The 16,469-nt window shown below is 44.9% G+C and overlaps 1 protein-coding gene across 3 annotated transcripts in view; it reads right to left on the bottom strand.

Moving 5' to 3' along the window:
- Positions 1 to 936: 936 nt before the first annotated feature.
- trrap (transformation/transcription domain-associated protein) overlaps positions 937 to 16,469 on the bottom strand; it is a 141,393-nt gene continuing 125,860 nt past the window's right edge. For all 3 annotated transcript variants that reach the window (XM_080456225.1, XM_080456227.1, XM_080456226.1), the window contains 6 exons: positions 12,014 to 12,239; positions 11,012 to 11,229; positions 8,551 to 8,735; positions 7,817 to 8,020; positions 4,044 to 4,238; positions 937 to 2,137 (listed from right to left, as the gene is read on the bottom strand). In XM_080456225.1, the coding sequence (XP_080312351.1) occupies positions 1,853 to 2,137; positions 4,044 to 4,238; positions 7,817 to 8,020; positions 8,551 to 8,735; positions 11,012 to 11,229; positions 12,014 to 12,239 (1,313 nt within the window). In that variant the 3' untranslated portion in view covers positions 937 to 1,852. The remainder of the gene's footprint in view (positions 2,138 to 4,043; positions 4,239 to 7,816; positions 8,021 to 8,550; positions 8,736 to 11,011; positions 11,230 to 12,013; positions 12,240 to 16,469) is intronic.

Raw genomic sequence — 16,469 nt, 5'->3', positions numbered from 1 at the left:
GCATATTTACAAGGCAAGAGGTAACAATCCTGTGGTTGGCAAAAAAACACTGTACCTTTACAAAATGGAGGAAAATGCATACAAAAATGGCTCAGGGAAGTCAAGTCATATCTGCCTCAGTATACATACAGCTTATTACAGTGTCGCTCGCCATCAACCCTGAAGTCTTACTTTTTTTTGCAAGTCTTAATAAAAGACAAAAACAAAGCAAAAACAAAAACAACATCAACAACCTTTAAATCAAACCTTTGGGCACTAGACGTGCGAAGAAAAAATTCCAACGTAAAAATGGGTTCGAGAGCAGTTCCTGTCAACACAGTGCAGGCAGTGTGAATAGAAAAAATAATCATACAGCATTATCTGATATTCACAGGACATTATTCTACATTCTTTAGGGGATGATACAAAAAAGGTCAGCTAAATAATATTCACTTTTTAAATACAAAAAATCAATCCCAAGAAAATTTACGAACAGTTTCTGAGAAATCCTTTGATAAACCTCTGAGAAAAAAATGAAAAACGTATTGTAAGCTCTATAAAGCAGGAGCAAACTTCTGTAGAGATCGATGGTCAATAACCAATTAACGGCAACATTTTTCAAACATCGACTTAAACTGCTCCGTTGTTGTAAAACGGGTGAAATACAATTTGCGGTGCAGAGAGAGCACAGATAGAAACTGTGCCGTGTTTGCACGCACGACATTGCAACATTTCCCTATAAATGGAGATGATACAAAATGGTGTTGGCAATGACAACCATGTCACACGTTATCCCTTTTAGACCGGGTACGCAGCATCTGTAGCAGATCTACTTTGTAGATAGATCTAGCTTCTAGCTTCCCCCCTTCTTGCAGATCTAGCTTGTAGATAGCAGATCTACAAGCTCATAGCGTGGCACCGAGTGCCGCGCTATGAGCTTGTAGATCTGCTATTTTTTTTTAATCGTGAACATTTGTGGCAAAATCTTGGGTTATATGTATTTTTTAAAGCGAACATTTGTAAAATATTTAGTTCCAGAAACCCCCAGAAGCAAAGATTTGAGTTACAAATGTCCGCTAAAAAAGAAAATGAAATATGAGCTTGTAGATCTGCTATTTTTGAATAGCCCAAAGAAATCAAGAAATGACACACAGATGCTGCGTTCCCGGTCTTAATGGGTTAAATCAGAGTGAGAAGTGACTGCAGCTCATATGGAACTGGTGGGACATCATGGAGGCGGAAGTAGCTTCCTGTCATTTATACGTGTGTGTGTGTGTGTGTGTGTGTGTGTGTGTGTGTGTGTGTGTGTGTGTGTATAAATGACAAGAAGCTACCGTCTATCCACAGTATATACATACTATATGTACTATACTGTATACAAGTTGAGTTTGATGATGACAACCTGGAGGAATTCATGGTCAAGTCCAAACGGTACTATGTGGAGATCAGAGCACGATGTGACATTAGGGAGCAGCGCTATTCAACCACGGAGCTGGCAACCGGCCGCAATGTGGCACATTTGTTTCGCCTCACCTTTGAGTTCACACACTATTTGCATAGCGTCCCTTCTCAGGCATTTTTTGCACTCTTACTTTCGAGGTCTTATGCTCATCATTTCTTCACTCTGCGTTCTGGGGTTTTCTCTCTGTGTGTGTTGTTCGGCTGGAATAGTGCAAGACGTGCCGTCGTTATCTTCCCGTGGGCAGATCTAATCTAATGTCTCTTTCTCTGGCTATTCAAAAATAGCAGATCTACAAGCTCATAGCGCGGCACCGAGTGCCGCGCTACGAGCTTGTAGATCTGCTATTTTTGAAAAATCGAGAAAATCTAATGTCTCTTTCTCTCCCTTTGTCCGTTCCGTGGTTGGTTCTTCTCAAAGCCAGGGATGCCAGGCGGGGTCCATGCGACACAGGTTGTCCAGGCTGTTGGCGGCGGCCACCAGCGTGTTCACTTTGCTCTCGCCTCCCTCGAACTGGGCCAGGTTGTGGAGTCGGGTCATGATGGCCGTGACGGCCTTCTGGACGAGCGAGACGAGCTGCTGGGAGTCCATGTTCTCCGGCTGGCCGGCCGGGGACAGCGGCATGGACGTGTCCTCCTGGGTCTTCTTGTGCCAGGCGATGATCTCGTCGCGAAGCACCGCCTTCAGGATGCCGTCCACCTATACGGGGAGACGAAGGAGAGAAGAGAAGTCAGGAAGCGAGGAGAGGGAAGGCTGGCATTTTAATTGGCGGTTTTCGTCAGTGTTGAAGCGCTGTAGATAAAAACCTCACACTTGGTATAAAATTATGGCCAATCTAAAACATACACATTAAGCAAAGTTGTTAACTTTAATTCGGGGGGTGTAAATTCTCCCTATGGTAACTTCTCAGCCTTGTTAGCAGCTTGTTACGAAGGACAAAGAGCTGAAATATACCAACATCTAAACCAAGATGGAGGCCTCCAGACTAGCAATCACCACCTAACTGTATACACACTGTCCTCTTCCCTTGCTTTAAGTGTTCATTTGGTTTCAGGCTCCACTATATTTGAATGTGTGAATCATACATGTCTGTCTTGTTTGTGTGCGCCTCTCTCTGCGATCCAGTTCCTTGGCAACGTGCATCCATTTTGCCGCACCACAAGAAATGGTGGCCTCCTGGGATATGGTCTCTGGCTAAGATTGACAGGACTGACGCTTTTCTTTATTTGAGTTGGTCCATCCACATCAATCCATCTCAAAGTACAGGGGAGGCCTATACATAGACGCCACAGGCCTGTCATTATGGCCCCCGTTTTGGATACACAAGCCAAACCTCCCACGGCTCACATATTGATTGTGTTTGTTTTTGTTTAGCTGTTCCTAAGTGAGCTTCCTCTCCGGGTTTACCTCTGTATGGTTGAACACCAAAACAACGGGTTTGGAGAAGTTTACAGCGCAAAAAGCCAACATTTCACAGACGCCAAGTACTAACACAGAACTCCTCGTTGTGGAATACTCCAATGAAATATTCAGAGAAGGCAGTGGGTGTGTGTTTGTTCCCCATGCAAGACGGATGACTGGACCTCACATTTGCTACTGTAAACACGACCCCACAAACACCAACATTAACGCGGCTCATTTGCAGTTCTTTAGAAAATACTTCAAAACTGATGAAACTGTCGCTATTTTAGACTCGGTTCTGGTGCCTGTGTAGAAACTTGCCAGGTAGCACATGGTTCAAGAGTGCGCATTTTAAAGTCCCATTTAAAATAAGCTTTTATAGCCAAATTTGCACCAGGCCCATGCATGTGTTGTGTATTGGTTTATTTTAAACAATTTACACACATGGTTGAAACTTTTTATTATGAAACACTGCACCCCCTAGTGAATGATTTGAAATTTATCCTGCAAGGTTTGTGATGACTGGCCCAAAAGTTGTTGACTCTGGTCAACAACTCCAGACCAATTAGTTAACAATCTGACGTATGGTTTAGGAGGATATATTTGTATACAGTGGACTCATGGTGATTCACTCATGGATTTATGTCATTTCTAAGTTACATGACCTATAATTATAAAGCCCCCATCAAGCTGATTGGGGTCCTATTTGTTGTGCAAATAATGCACACAACTTCCAATCATTGGTGAAAATGTCATCTCTTTACCATCTCACAGGAATTTGCTAAAACGCAGCAGAATCAGAAAAGTAAGCACAAAATATGGGGTTTCAACCCTTAATCTCAATAAGACTAATAAATAGTGCAATTGATTTATTTTGTGAAATAGTGCATTTGTATGGCGCCTTCATCCAAAGTGCTTTACAATGTGCATTTCATTCAGACACATTCACACACCCCGATGGCGGAGGCAACCATGCAAGGCGCCAACCTGTCATCAGGAGAAGACAGTGGATTAAGTGTCTCGCTAAAGGACACTTAAGACAGGAACTCAGGAGGATCCAGGGAATCGAACCAGGAACCTTCGGATTCCAAGACGGCCCACTCTTACCTCCTGAGCCAGTGCCGTAGGACATTTCTGGCATTCAAGTGGCCTTGCTGTGGCAGCTTTCCATAATAGCACAAGAACTCTCTGCAGATGAACTGACCTTGAAGTTGGGTTGTGCGAAGCAACGTGCTACGGCAATCATGGAGGCGGTGAGTGGGCCCGATACGCCGATGGTGGTCAGGAACTCCGAGATGTTGGGTGTCAGGCGGAACGGGACCGGCCTGTTGGCGTCCAGGTCTCCTGTGGCATCGTTGATGTCAAAGCGGAAGTAGGAGACGTTCAACTTGCCAGTGTCCTGGAGAGAAGAGAGAGCGGGATGAATATAATGCTATATTTATTTGATTGTGTTTTGGCCATTATCTATCACTTTAGCATGACTACTAAGTAACTCTCTGCCTGCCAAAAACGTTTATAAACGTTTTTTTTTTTTAATCAAAAACAAAATAAAAACATTTCTAAAATTATTCTTTTATTTTTTTGGTTTTTCCGTTTTTCCGTTTTCACAAAGAACCAGGAGATAACATTTTCCAAAAAGTTGCAGCTCCATTCACTTCAATGTTAAAAAATAAACAGAGAAATAAAAAAATAAAATCCTATGTTTTACCATGTAAACTGCTGGCAGTTTTTGAGTACTATTTTTGAAGAACCCTGGCAGTTTAAGAGTTAAGTAATTGTTTAACAAAGGTTGTTCTAAAGGCAGTCTAAAAGGATGAAATATTTCCAAATACTACCATTATTAATTAAATTAAAAATGGAAACTTGCGACTTAAACACCTTGCATTTGTTTTTAAACACTTTATACATGTTAAATACCGTAGTCATGGCTGAATGTACAAAGTGTGGAGTAAGGCCACTTGAAAATTATGGAAACTTAGCAATTGATATTATCATTCAAATGTGGCTGGTTGGTTAAATAACATTTTAACCACCAACAAAACAATAAATGTTATCAAAATCCCAACACACATTCCTATTAAGTTCCATTCCCCCATTGTCCTCTGTTAGGCTGTATTAGTCATACCAGAAAATGATTGAATGAGTCTCCACAACAGCAAAACAACTACAAAATGGCCACCGGTATCGATCCAGGTTGCCCCAGATGCAGTAAAACGTCTGACCGTCAGCGGGACATCTATAATCCGCCACTCACACCTCCTTCTCGGCTCTCATCTCTCCTCTAGGCTCTCTGTCCCCAGTGAGTTAAGTATATACAGCCCCAGTTTCATCTTTACGCCTGCGTTTATGTGCAATAGGGCCCATGCACGAGCAGCCATTCCAGGGAGATAAGCTCCTCTCATATGAAAAGGTGAGTGGGTCTGACAGCTTTATAGCGGTGCATTTCATTCCATCTCTCTCTCTCCCCCCCGCTTTTCCTTTTCTCCCTTCTGTCTCTCGCAGTAATTTTCATTCTCCAGGCCCAGGACTCCTTCTCTTCCTGTCTCTCCTCTCTCTCCGTCTTAAGCCTCCCTCCTCTCTGTCAACTGCTTCTCTGGGCCCCGATGTCTCCTCCTCCTATGCTCTCCCCCTCTCCTTCTCACCCTTTCGCTCTTCTTCCATTCATCCCCTTCCTCTCTCCATTCACCGTTCCCTCACTACCTCTCCACCAAGATTAGAATAGTTTTGGATTTTTCATTTTAGTTTACTTTTAGTTTGTTTAGATATTTTTTTCTAATTCGGTTAGTTTTAATTATTTTCTAGAGCGGATTTGCTAGTTTTTATTAGTTTTTATTTATTTTTGATAATGCTAATAGTTTTAGTTAGCTTTTATTCGTTTTAGTAATACTTTTGGCCCTTTTCAATCCTGCACCAAATAAACAAATGAGTCAGATGCAAGATTGAAAAGGGCCAGAGTAAGTACAGTATTGTGTAATGAAAACTCAAGAACAGATAGCATTAAAAAAAAAAAAATCAGTTACAGATTAAGCTTATAAATAAATTGACAAAAAGAAAACTAAGAGCATTTTGTCATCATTTCAGTTAGTTTGAAACTGTATTGTGTGTTTACAAAACTAACTTTGTTAGTTATAGTTTATTTCTTTTTTCATTTTATTTTTTTTCAATTTTAGTTTTCGTTATTTCGTTATTTTTGTTAACTATAATAACCTTGCTCTCCACTCCATTCTTTGTCTCCTGCACGGCGAGGGTCAAAATCTGTACAACCTTAATCTTTTTTTCACACGCTAGTACACTCAGTATGTGCCTTGTGAGCAGTAGGTACTCTGTATGGTCTCTGACATGGCATAAGGCATAAGTAGTGGTGGCCTACCATGCGTAGGCCAATCAACAATACAAATACATACATTTTTGATCTACAGTAAGAGTCAACAAGTGAGTGCCAGCCTGCCTGCACCCAAGGTGCTCAATCTCTATGAAGGAAAAGACAAGTATAGAAAGAATCAAGTCACTATAATTATTAAGGTGAGCATCAATAAGGTCTGCATGCAGGGCCCCAACTGTAAAACCCTCACAAAACCACCTATGTCCATTTTGGCCTGGTGGAGGAGCACCATGTTATAGTTTATGGTGTCCTGTCCTTGTACACCCTCTGCATGTACTTTAGAGAGAGAGTGTGTGTGTGTGTGTGTGTGTGTGTGTGTGTGTGTGTGTGTGTGTGTGTGTGTGTGTGTGTACATTCTCCGTACTATAATCCTTGTGTGTCTAATGGGATCTGCGGAGTGGAACAGGCAGAGAGGGGGCTTAATGCTGCCGCTTTAGCTGCCCAGAGGAACGCCTGTCAGCAAAGGCCGATTAGGATCAGAGGGGAGGGGTGGCCGACCGACACAATCATCTTTAATAATGACTTGGGAGAAAGCTGTCTGCACACAGCGGATGGACACACGGACACATGCACGAATGCTGTAAAAGTAACAGACACTCCGTTTTGTCCCTCTGTCCCTCTCTCTCTCTCTCTCTCTCTCTCTCTCTCTCTCTCTCTCTCTCACACACACACACGGGGAATAGGGCAAACAGACCCGCCCCCCCTCCCCCCATATCTCTCTCTTGCCCCTCTTTTACACACGTGCCCGCAGCCTCTTCAAATTGAAACGTTTTTGATAGCTGTAGAGCACAGGGCCCTGAATATAAGGGGGCTGTCAAAACATCCTTCTCATTTGACAGCGGGCTGGCTGACTGATAGGGCCCACTGTGAATGTCACAGGGGAGGATGGTAATTCATATGGCCAGATATGGAGAGGGGTAACTGTGATCTCTTAATGCATCTATGAGGCGGTATACAGATTGAATTAGCCCCTGTGACATAGATCACACTCGCCCTTGACCGAGAGTCAAATAAGGGTGTGTGTGTGTGTGCGTGTGTGCATGCATGCACTATACAGCGATTTTCTTTGCTTCCAATATGATCAGAATTCGAGTTAATGTAGTTTCGCTGAAGTGAAAAGTAGTTTGAGATGTTGACGTAATATTCAGGTTAAATTCAGTAAATAGAGCACCTACAGTAAGTAAATAAAATTCTGTTCTGGCTTGTCTATGTAACGTTAATCACGCAAGCCTTGTGTGTCTGACTGTGAATGTGTGTGTGCATACACACACAAACACACACACACCAAAAACCAGGTACAGTTCTACCATCCATATCGCCTGCCAGGTAGGACACAACTCTCCTAACCCCTCTGTGGTCCACGTAGGACACAGCTGGTGGCTGTCCTAGACATGTCCCCCCCCCACACACACACACACACACACAAAACTGTGCCATCTGCAGTACCTCAGGGCTCAGCGTGTTTCCATCAACTAAGGATCAAAGACTTGTCCTTATGCTCCAGGTTAAACCTATGAACCTTGACTATGATTCAAATAATTATCGGTGTGTGTGTGTGTGTGTGTGTGTGTGCGCGTGCGTGCATGCGTACGCACCTGTGCTATCTGCAGCATCTCTGGGTTGAGCCTGTTGAGGTGCAGCATGAACTCGGCCAGGCCGATCAGGGCCAGCTGGATGGTGAACATCTTCCTGAAGGTCCAGTAGTCGGTGGCGTTGGGGAAGGTGTGGAGGGCCCACTCCTTCAGCATGCTCCGGGGCACCATGTTTCCCTGCACCTCCTTCAGGATGTCCCGAAGGACCTGGGAGGGAGGAAGGAAGGGAGGGAGGGAGGGTTTTTTCCAATTATTTATTCAACCACTGAAAATCGGAAACACAACGCAATCAATCATTGCTTATTTTCATTAAGCAGAAATAGGTTTATCCATGATGGTTGTGTGATGGTTGTTGTATTATTATATTTGTTGTGATTCTTATTTTCTTTAATTTGAGGATAGTTTGTGTTTTTGTTCTTGTGATGTCTTGTATCACCTTTGACAAAGAAATTGAGAAATATGCATTTCAAATAATAATAATTGATATGATAAATGCTGATAATTGCTGAATGTTCACCCAACAGTCGAAAACATACATACAACTTATAATTTGAAAAAAGACAAGCGCTCACATTTTTGGTAACATGTAAATAGCGCAAATAATGTTTTTGTTTCTTTTTTACATGATATATCACTTAACTGAAAAATATTTTGGCTACTTTTTGTCAGATGGATTAATCATTTAACCTCTAGTTTCAAGGGACAGGAAGTCTAGGTAAAAGTGTATTTGTGTGTACCTGATGGCTGGCCTGCGTGCCTCTGGCCTGCACCGTGGCCAGGCGGTCGTAGTAGCGCGAGATGGGGTTGTCGTGTTCGATGCCCTTCTTGGCACACCGCTGCTTGTAGATCTCCACCAGGGACAGGGAGGAGGGGTTATCCTCCACCAGCCTCATCTGCGGGGACACGGCCACCACCCGCGGCACTGGAAAAGACAATTACCATGTTACCTCCAATTACCAACAGGGACATTATAGCACGGGTGACCTAAATACAGATGGACAGAGGGAGAGAACCAGTCATTTGGTTGGATGCTGGGTCACTTCATATAAAATGCATTAAAGTGACCATAATACATGCCTTTTTTTTTTTTTTGCACTGACCCATGACCTCAACACTGGCTTTATTACTGTCTTCTTCAAAAATGGAACAGAACGCCTTAACCCTGGGATCCAAACTTTGGACATTATAGCTGAACATTCAAAACAAATAAAAGACAAAATAGCACATCTTCGAGCTCACACGGATTGTGAGATTATAAATCGGCTAATTTCACTATTTGTCATTCGATAAGGACATTATACAGGGCTTAAGTAGTTAACTCTGCTCTAATCTACTCACGGACTTCCTCTTACCCAAGCAGAAATGGCCACCACTAACGCTACGCTGTACAGATTAGAGGCAACGAGGTAAGTTTGGAAGAGTACAAAATGCCTGCTGGATAGTTATTTTTCTCGAGTGGAAACAAAATAGGCTGGAGAGAGGCGAGAGAGAGAGAGGGGGTGGTGGTGGTGGGGGGGCAGGATGGACAGAAGGAAGGATGGGGTTGGAGGAAAGGTGAAAAACAAACAACCAACCAAGCAACTCTGTGACATTAGCAGAGTAAACACTGGCCTACACTAGTCAAAATACAAATCTGATGTTACCACACAGTCGACCGCACGTCATAAAACCTACAACCAAAGTATACTCTAGAGGGGTGAGCGAGGTTGTGGAGTTGTGAAATAGCTACAATAATGAGGTACTATCATTCAGCACCAAGGCCCCCGGGGGGGTCAAAAGGGGGGTGGGGGGGGCAAACCCAAACCCACCCCGGCGAGACACCGCCACTTGGGACGTGCAATCAAAACAGTCTAAACATTTACATAACGCTGTGGGCACCCAGAGGATCCTCCACACCAGACCTTACAGTTCGGGGGAGGGAGGAAATGGGTCGGACGGGACCGGCTGAATTCCCCATCCATATTTCCTCTAAAACAAAGCAATCAAGGGCAGGGAAGAGAAGAGAAAAAAAGGGGAGAGTGGGCAAACATCTGGGTTGGAGGCAAACCTCTGGGGTGGGGGGGACAGGGGAGGAAATTGGGAAGAGGTACTTGAAAGATAAAAAGAAATTGTATGTGTGTGAGAGAGGGAACATTTTGAGAAGAACAATGCGGGGCGAGGCGAGCGACAATTGCTCTCGGTACACAACGACATGAGGAGGTCACGCCGTGAGTCACCTTTTCATCTCCAAGGATACAGAGCCGTGGGCAAACACATGAGGCACAGATGAGAACGTGTGAAATGAGAAAGGAACAGAGAGAGAGAGGGAAGACAGATGGAAAAAACAAAGAAAGAAAGAGTAAAAACATCTGAAAAAAACAAGACAGGCTCTAATAACGGTCGTGGCTCCCCTGTGGATCACTGCCGTCATGCTGACGACGTAAGACTTGCCAAAACAGAGGGACGGCTGGATGGTAGATCTGAGATTATTGTTAGATTAAAAAAAAAAAGAGAATTCACACACACAAACAAAACTGAAAACATATTTGGGGATTTACTTCCTGGCAGCGTGCACGAGAAATTTGGCACAGACTGGAGTAGTGGTTTGCGAGATTAGACACATACGGATGGACGGACACAAGGACACACAAATGGCTGGGATACAGACACTCTTATAAAAAGGACACAGAGAGAGAGAGAGACAGAGAGAGAGGGAGAGAGAGAGAAGAAAAAACAATAGGCTGTATGCACAGTAGCCATATTGGAAAGAAATTGGGCCTCTTCTTACTTCCTTCACAGGTGTTACCAATGATACTAATGAAGCCTCTGTTCCATTCTGGTCAGGGTGCTGATATCGGGCATGTTGGCTCACTAGAAACACTCCATTTTGGTTCCCAAATGGCCCCTTATGGTGGGTGTGTAACTCTGAGAGTGTACAAATGGAACCAAATGGACCCGTAAGGGTCCATTTGGTTCCATTTGTACACTCTCAGAGTTATGGGGGTCCTTGAAAATAAGACAACCACTATGCCACACTAAATGGAACAGTTTAGTATCATTGGTAACACCTGTGAAGGAAGGAAGGAAGGGGCTCAATTCATTCCTAATATGGCTGCTGTGCATAGAGCCTATTGACAAAGAGACAGACGGAGAGAGACGCTCAAACCAAATCACCCGGCCACGTCCCTCCCCCCCAGGTTTGTCCAGGGGTATTGTTACCTGTAAAGAACAGGTGTCTCTTTGTGGTCTCTTTCCTCTTCTCCAGGCAGGGGTTGAGGAGTCTCAGTAGCTGCAGGACCCTCTCCTCGCGCCGCGACTCCGTCAGGCAGGCGTCGTTCATCACCAGGTAAGGGTAGATCTTGCCGTTGTGGCCGCGGATGTAGAGGCGCCGCGCCGCCGTGTTGTGCTTCTGGACGATCTCCACCCTGGGCATGAACCTGGTAAGAAAAAGAAAAAAAGGGGGGGTCAATTACCAGCTGAAGGCAGAGACTCATTAGATACTGTGCCTTATTGTTAATAATAACAAATAACGAATCTTATAATATTCATCATCATCATCCAATAACTAAAATTTTAGGATTTAATTTTTATTTCAAAATGTTATTGGAGGATAAACCCCTTGAGACGCATCATCTCGTTTTCGAGGGGGTCCTCCGAATAATTGAAATCTGTTACAATAATACCGTAATTGTTTAGTTACTGTATATTGTATTTTCAATATTGCTACTGTACGTTTTTACACAAGTCATGTGCACAAGTACGTTTCTGAGCATGCTTGTTCTGTAAAACCTTCTAGAAACAAGACTAAGAGTCTAAATGCCCAGCTACAGTAGCAGCCCTAGAGGCTTTTAAAACAAATCTACTTGTTATTAGATATCTTGCCCGCAACAGTTTAGCTTGAGGATGATGCTAAGGAGATCATAAATCAAATGACTCCTGCCTTATGTGGCCTAACTTAGTGGCAACAAAACAGGACACTTTTATAATGGGTAACCAATGACTGTGCGTCACTATTCTAACTGTCATGGACAAAAATGTCATAAATACAATGCTGCTAGCAGTTGTGTAGTGTACAGTATGTCATAGTTGACAGTGTTGAACCTTGACCCAAAAGGCCTGGCGGACTGCATGTATTTGCCACGCTCTTCAATCAACCAAAGTGTCAACAAAACATGGTTGTGCAAGCTTGTTCTTCTGTAAATTGTGAGTGTGCGTGCGTACCTGGCGATCTTGATGTAGTAGTGCGTGGGCTTGGGCATGAGGAACTCCCCGGGGATCTCCACCTCGGCCGTCTGAGCCGAGAAGTTGCTGAGGAAGCGGCACTTCTCCTCGATGAGGAAGAACTTGGGAAGCTGCTTGGTCTTGGCCTCCAGGATCTTGATCCACTTCTTCAGCTTGGAGATGAGGTTGTGGAGCTTCATGGAGCCTGGCACGCTGAAGTCAAAGTCTGGGGGGAAGGGGTGGGGGTCAAAGGTTAACAACAGGGCAAACTGCAGCCGTATATATGTCTGTAACGGTTTACTTTGGAACAAAAACTATATGAAAATAGCTGCTCTCTGATGGAGAACAGTGGCAGCATGAAGATGGCTAGTTCCTCGGACTGGCTTAAATAAAATCTTAGCACCCTCTGCAACTACCCAAAGGAGTGGCTGGTCAATGTCGAGCATGGCACTGAACTAGGTGAGGTGCTCTCACGTTGCTATTACGCAGCAAAGGCTTGGGGGGAATAACTGCCACACACACACACACTTACACCTGGGGAGCTGACCAAGTACAATTGCTGTTGTTGTACTGCCGGGCACTAAGCAGCTCTACTGAAGCAGAGGGCGTGCCTCGCACCAGGGCACTTCAAAGAATAAGTAATTCAGTTATTCAGGCTGGCAGCACAATGACAATTCTTCCCCTCCTTTATACTTGAAACTCTCACGTGGAAACGGGTGCTGATAAAAATCAGAGCTACGAAGACGAGAGACTCGCAGGATTAAATTCCTGATGCAAGTCACAACCCATAATGCAGCTAACATATTGTGATGAGCTGCAGCAATAACAGCGGAAGGAGGGAAAATGGAGCCAGGTGGCTTTCTATTTTAGAATAAAGCCCCCAGGACATCTCTGTGACATAGGCGTGCGTGTGTGTGCGAACACACACACACACCTTCAGCTTCCATTTCTGCAAAGCCCAGTTGTGTCGTCTGCTATAATGAAGCTGTAGAAACGGCACTATGTAAAAGGCCTTGCTTCTTCAAACATTTTCAGCTCCCAGAGTGTGCCCTTCTCTAATACATTAAATAAGCCCTTTAAAGCAGCCAATGTACTTTTGTGTGTGTGTGTGTGTGTGTGTGTGTGTGTGTGTGTGTGTGTGTAGGGGGGTAATATGCCTGCCCATATTTCACCAGCCACGAGAGCACACAAGAGAGAGGGGAGTGTGGTATTGAAATGGTCTTGGGAAATTTGCAAACTGGCAACAATTCAGGAACATAAAAAGTGTATATGAACTACAAATAGAATAACCTAGGCATAGCTCCAGACCCCCAGGGCTATGAGCCTCTGCAATACCGTCACTCCTTTCAACAGTGCAGTCAAGAGTATGTGAACTATACATTACGATAGAATGTAAAAATTACATCTCAAAATTCAGTGAATATGTTAACTACATATATACAGTACCATGTGATAATTAGGACAAATATAGGCTAATAGATTTTTTCCTTCTAGCTTAGATTAAATTAAATCCTCTTAGTCCTTGCTTTGGGTCTTATTAACATCTTCTCCTCTCTGCCTGCCTTCCTTCCTTCCAACTTACATAGCTTTCCGCACAGCACTCCTGCCAGCTTTCTCATCCTTGACACTTTCCTCTGTCCACTTCCTAACTGCATCACCTCCCACAGTGCGTGCAGTGTTGCTGCTGATAGCCCTTATAAACCCTGTGCTTACTCTAATGGCGCTGGGCTCAGGTCCAGGGCTGTTGCACTTGACATTTACATTATGAGCCATTACACCTCCCAGCGGTGTCCCACTGTCCTCCCCCTGGCCGTGCAGTCAACAGGGGTCAGGTAAGACAGACACAAAAAGTGAGACCAATGTGCACGATTGCTCAGACATGCTCACTCACAGGCTTTAAGTGTGCACTAATGCCTATGTGTCTCCCGCACATACACTCACACACACACCCATGCAGCATCCCTCATTAACAGCTCCCTGTTGCTGCACTCATAGCATCTAAGAGATTCTGCTCCATGCCTGGCTGAGGGAAACGGCAGGAGTATATATGTGTGCGTGTCTGTGAGGCAGAGTACATTATAGCCAGCGAGAGAAGAGGAGAAGTATCAGCGCGCGGAGGATGTTATTTTCAGCCCCCGACTCTGACCTCCGTGCTCTCAGCTAGCGGGGGAGGTGGAACTGTGCTGAGGAGAGCAAGAGAGAGCAGGATGGTAGAAAACTATCTCGGTTGCTCTTTGACCTGTGAATGGGCTTGACGGTGGAAGGGTCATCATCTGCACCGCATCGTTGGACCAATGATCTGGACGTGGGCTACTTCTATAGGGACTATTCTCTCTCTGATGTTTATTTCTGTGTGTGTACTCTTGAACTTACATCTTTGTGAGGTCCATGTGGACACAAAGGATAGAAGAAAAATATTGAGAAACAACATTTTGGTCCTTCAATTCTATGAGAGGCTTTTTTAAAGACGTTGGGTTAGGGCACAGTTTTAGGCTTAGGTTAAGGGTCAAAGTAGCTTTGTAGAAGTGAGTTTAGGAGTTTAAAAGGTTAAAGGATTTAATAATTCAGTGAAATGTCCTCACAGACTAGACCAGCAGGCTGCCAGGACAGTGCTTGAGGTGCTTTACTATGCTTTTCAATGAGTGATAGAAGCTCAAACCTAATATTTGGGGCTACTGTCTCCTCTCCTCCCCATGTTGCTTCCTCGCTTATGTTGCTACGTTGTCGTGGTGGGGAGGCTTGTGTGCCTCCGTGACCCTGGGGGCTATACCGGCAGGGGTCAAATCCCTGGCAGGTTCAACCAAACCTGCCAGGGTTTGGTTGAAAAATTATCTGGACTTTGCGGGCGACCTGGCCCTTCTCTCTCACACCCAACGGCAGATGCAGAAAAAAACCAGACCAGCACCATTGCAGCCAACTCAGCTCGCCTTGGTCTTAATATCCACAGAGGGAAGAGCAAAGTCCTGAGAGTACAACTCTGCCAGCACCTCATCCATCATGCTGGAAGGCAAAGCACCGGAGGAGGCTGACGAGTTCACCTACCTTGGCAGCATTGTCAACAAGCAGGTTGGAACAGATGCTGATGTGAGAGTCAGGATTGGCAAGGCCAGGGTAGCTTGCCTCCAACTAAAAAAACATCTGGAGTGTAAAAGACCTGGCCATCACAACAAAGATAAGGATATTTAAGGCCAATGTGAAGTCAGTCCTACTCTATGGTGCTGAGACATGGCGGACCACTGTAAACACTACAAAACACAATCCAGTCATTCATCAACACCTGTCTGCGACGCACCAACCAAAAACCAGCAGACGAAGAGATCCTTCAACGGCGTTGGGAGATGGATAGGCCATACTCTCCGTAAACTAGCCTCAAACACCACAAGGCAGTCCCCTCAAGTGGAATACCCAAGGGAAAAGAAAGAGGGGTCGGCCCACGAAACACCTGGCACCGAGACTTGGGAGGCAGATGACAAGAAAAATGGGCCACAATTGGGGACAGCTTGAGGTGTTGGCTCAGGACCGAGATGCTTGGAGAAGTCTTGCTGACGGCCTAAGCAAGTAATAGGCGTAAGTACAGTAAGTAACGAGAGTTATGCATATAACTAAGGTTCTACGAATTCCGGATGACCGCCAGAGGCAGTGTTTTCAACACCTGGATATCCATCACGCGCTCGCGTATGGGTCGAATATTAATACCAACAAAGTCACTCGTGACCTGTGTGCACGCACGCCACCTATATAGGGGCGGGGCACACAGCGTTCATCCTCCTGAAATCTTTTCGTCGAGAATGAGATTCCGAGTGACAGTCAACTCTGGCGGTCATCCGGAATTCGTAGAACCTTAGTTATATGCATAACTCTCGTTCTACTTCATTCCTACTGACCGCCAGAGGCAGTGTTTTCAACACCTGGATGACTAATACCAACATAGTCACGAGGAATCTGCGCTTACCGATGTCGGTTTGCAGATAGAATAAACAGACAACACCACAGCCGTCGCCACAGGATGCGAGACGGCCAGGTTGACTATATATAGGAGCGGGCAAAAGCCCATGAAAGATGAAGCCCATTCGGCTGCATCTCATGGCCTGCTCCAAGCCTGTATCACTGAGGGAGAGGCTCTGGCAACACTCGCGGTCAAGAAAGGCCTTGGGGGAACCTAGAGGCCCCCTGAAGACGTACATTTGCCTGAACGCAGCAATGAAAGTCTCCATTAAGCCAAGGCACAGCTGTGCCCTTCCTCACAGACAAATACAACCAAACTCCAGCCATCACAGCTATGTCCTGCCACAGAGCCCGGACGGGACACAATAGGCAGGTACTAGAATGCAGTTGCTCCACCTCTGGTTGAGGAGCAAACTAACAAATCAATAGGCTAGCTGACGTGAAATGCAGAAAGCCTCTGAGGACGTAAGGAGGGGTCGGCCATATGGTAAACCAGACCCATCGGAATCCC

The sequence above is a fragment of the Gymnoscopelus braueri genome (assembly GCF_963280865.1).
Source record: "Gymnoscopelus braueri genome assembly, chromosome: 17".
In the NCBI taxonomy this organism is placed as follows: domain Eukaryota; kingdom Metazoa; phylum Chordata; class Actinopteri; order Myctophiformes; family Myctophidae; genus Gymnoscopelus; species Gymnoscopelus braueri.
Note: the sequence above shows the minus strand (reverse complement) of the source record. Positions and strands in the feature narration are given on the sequence as shown.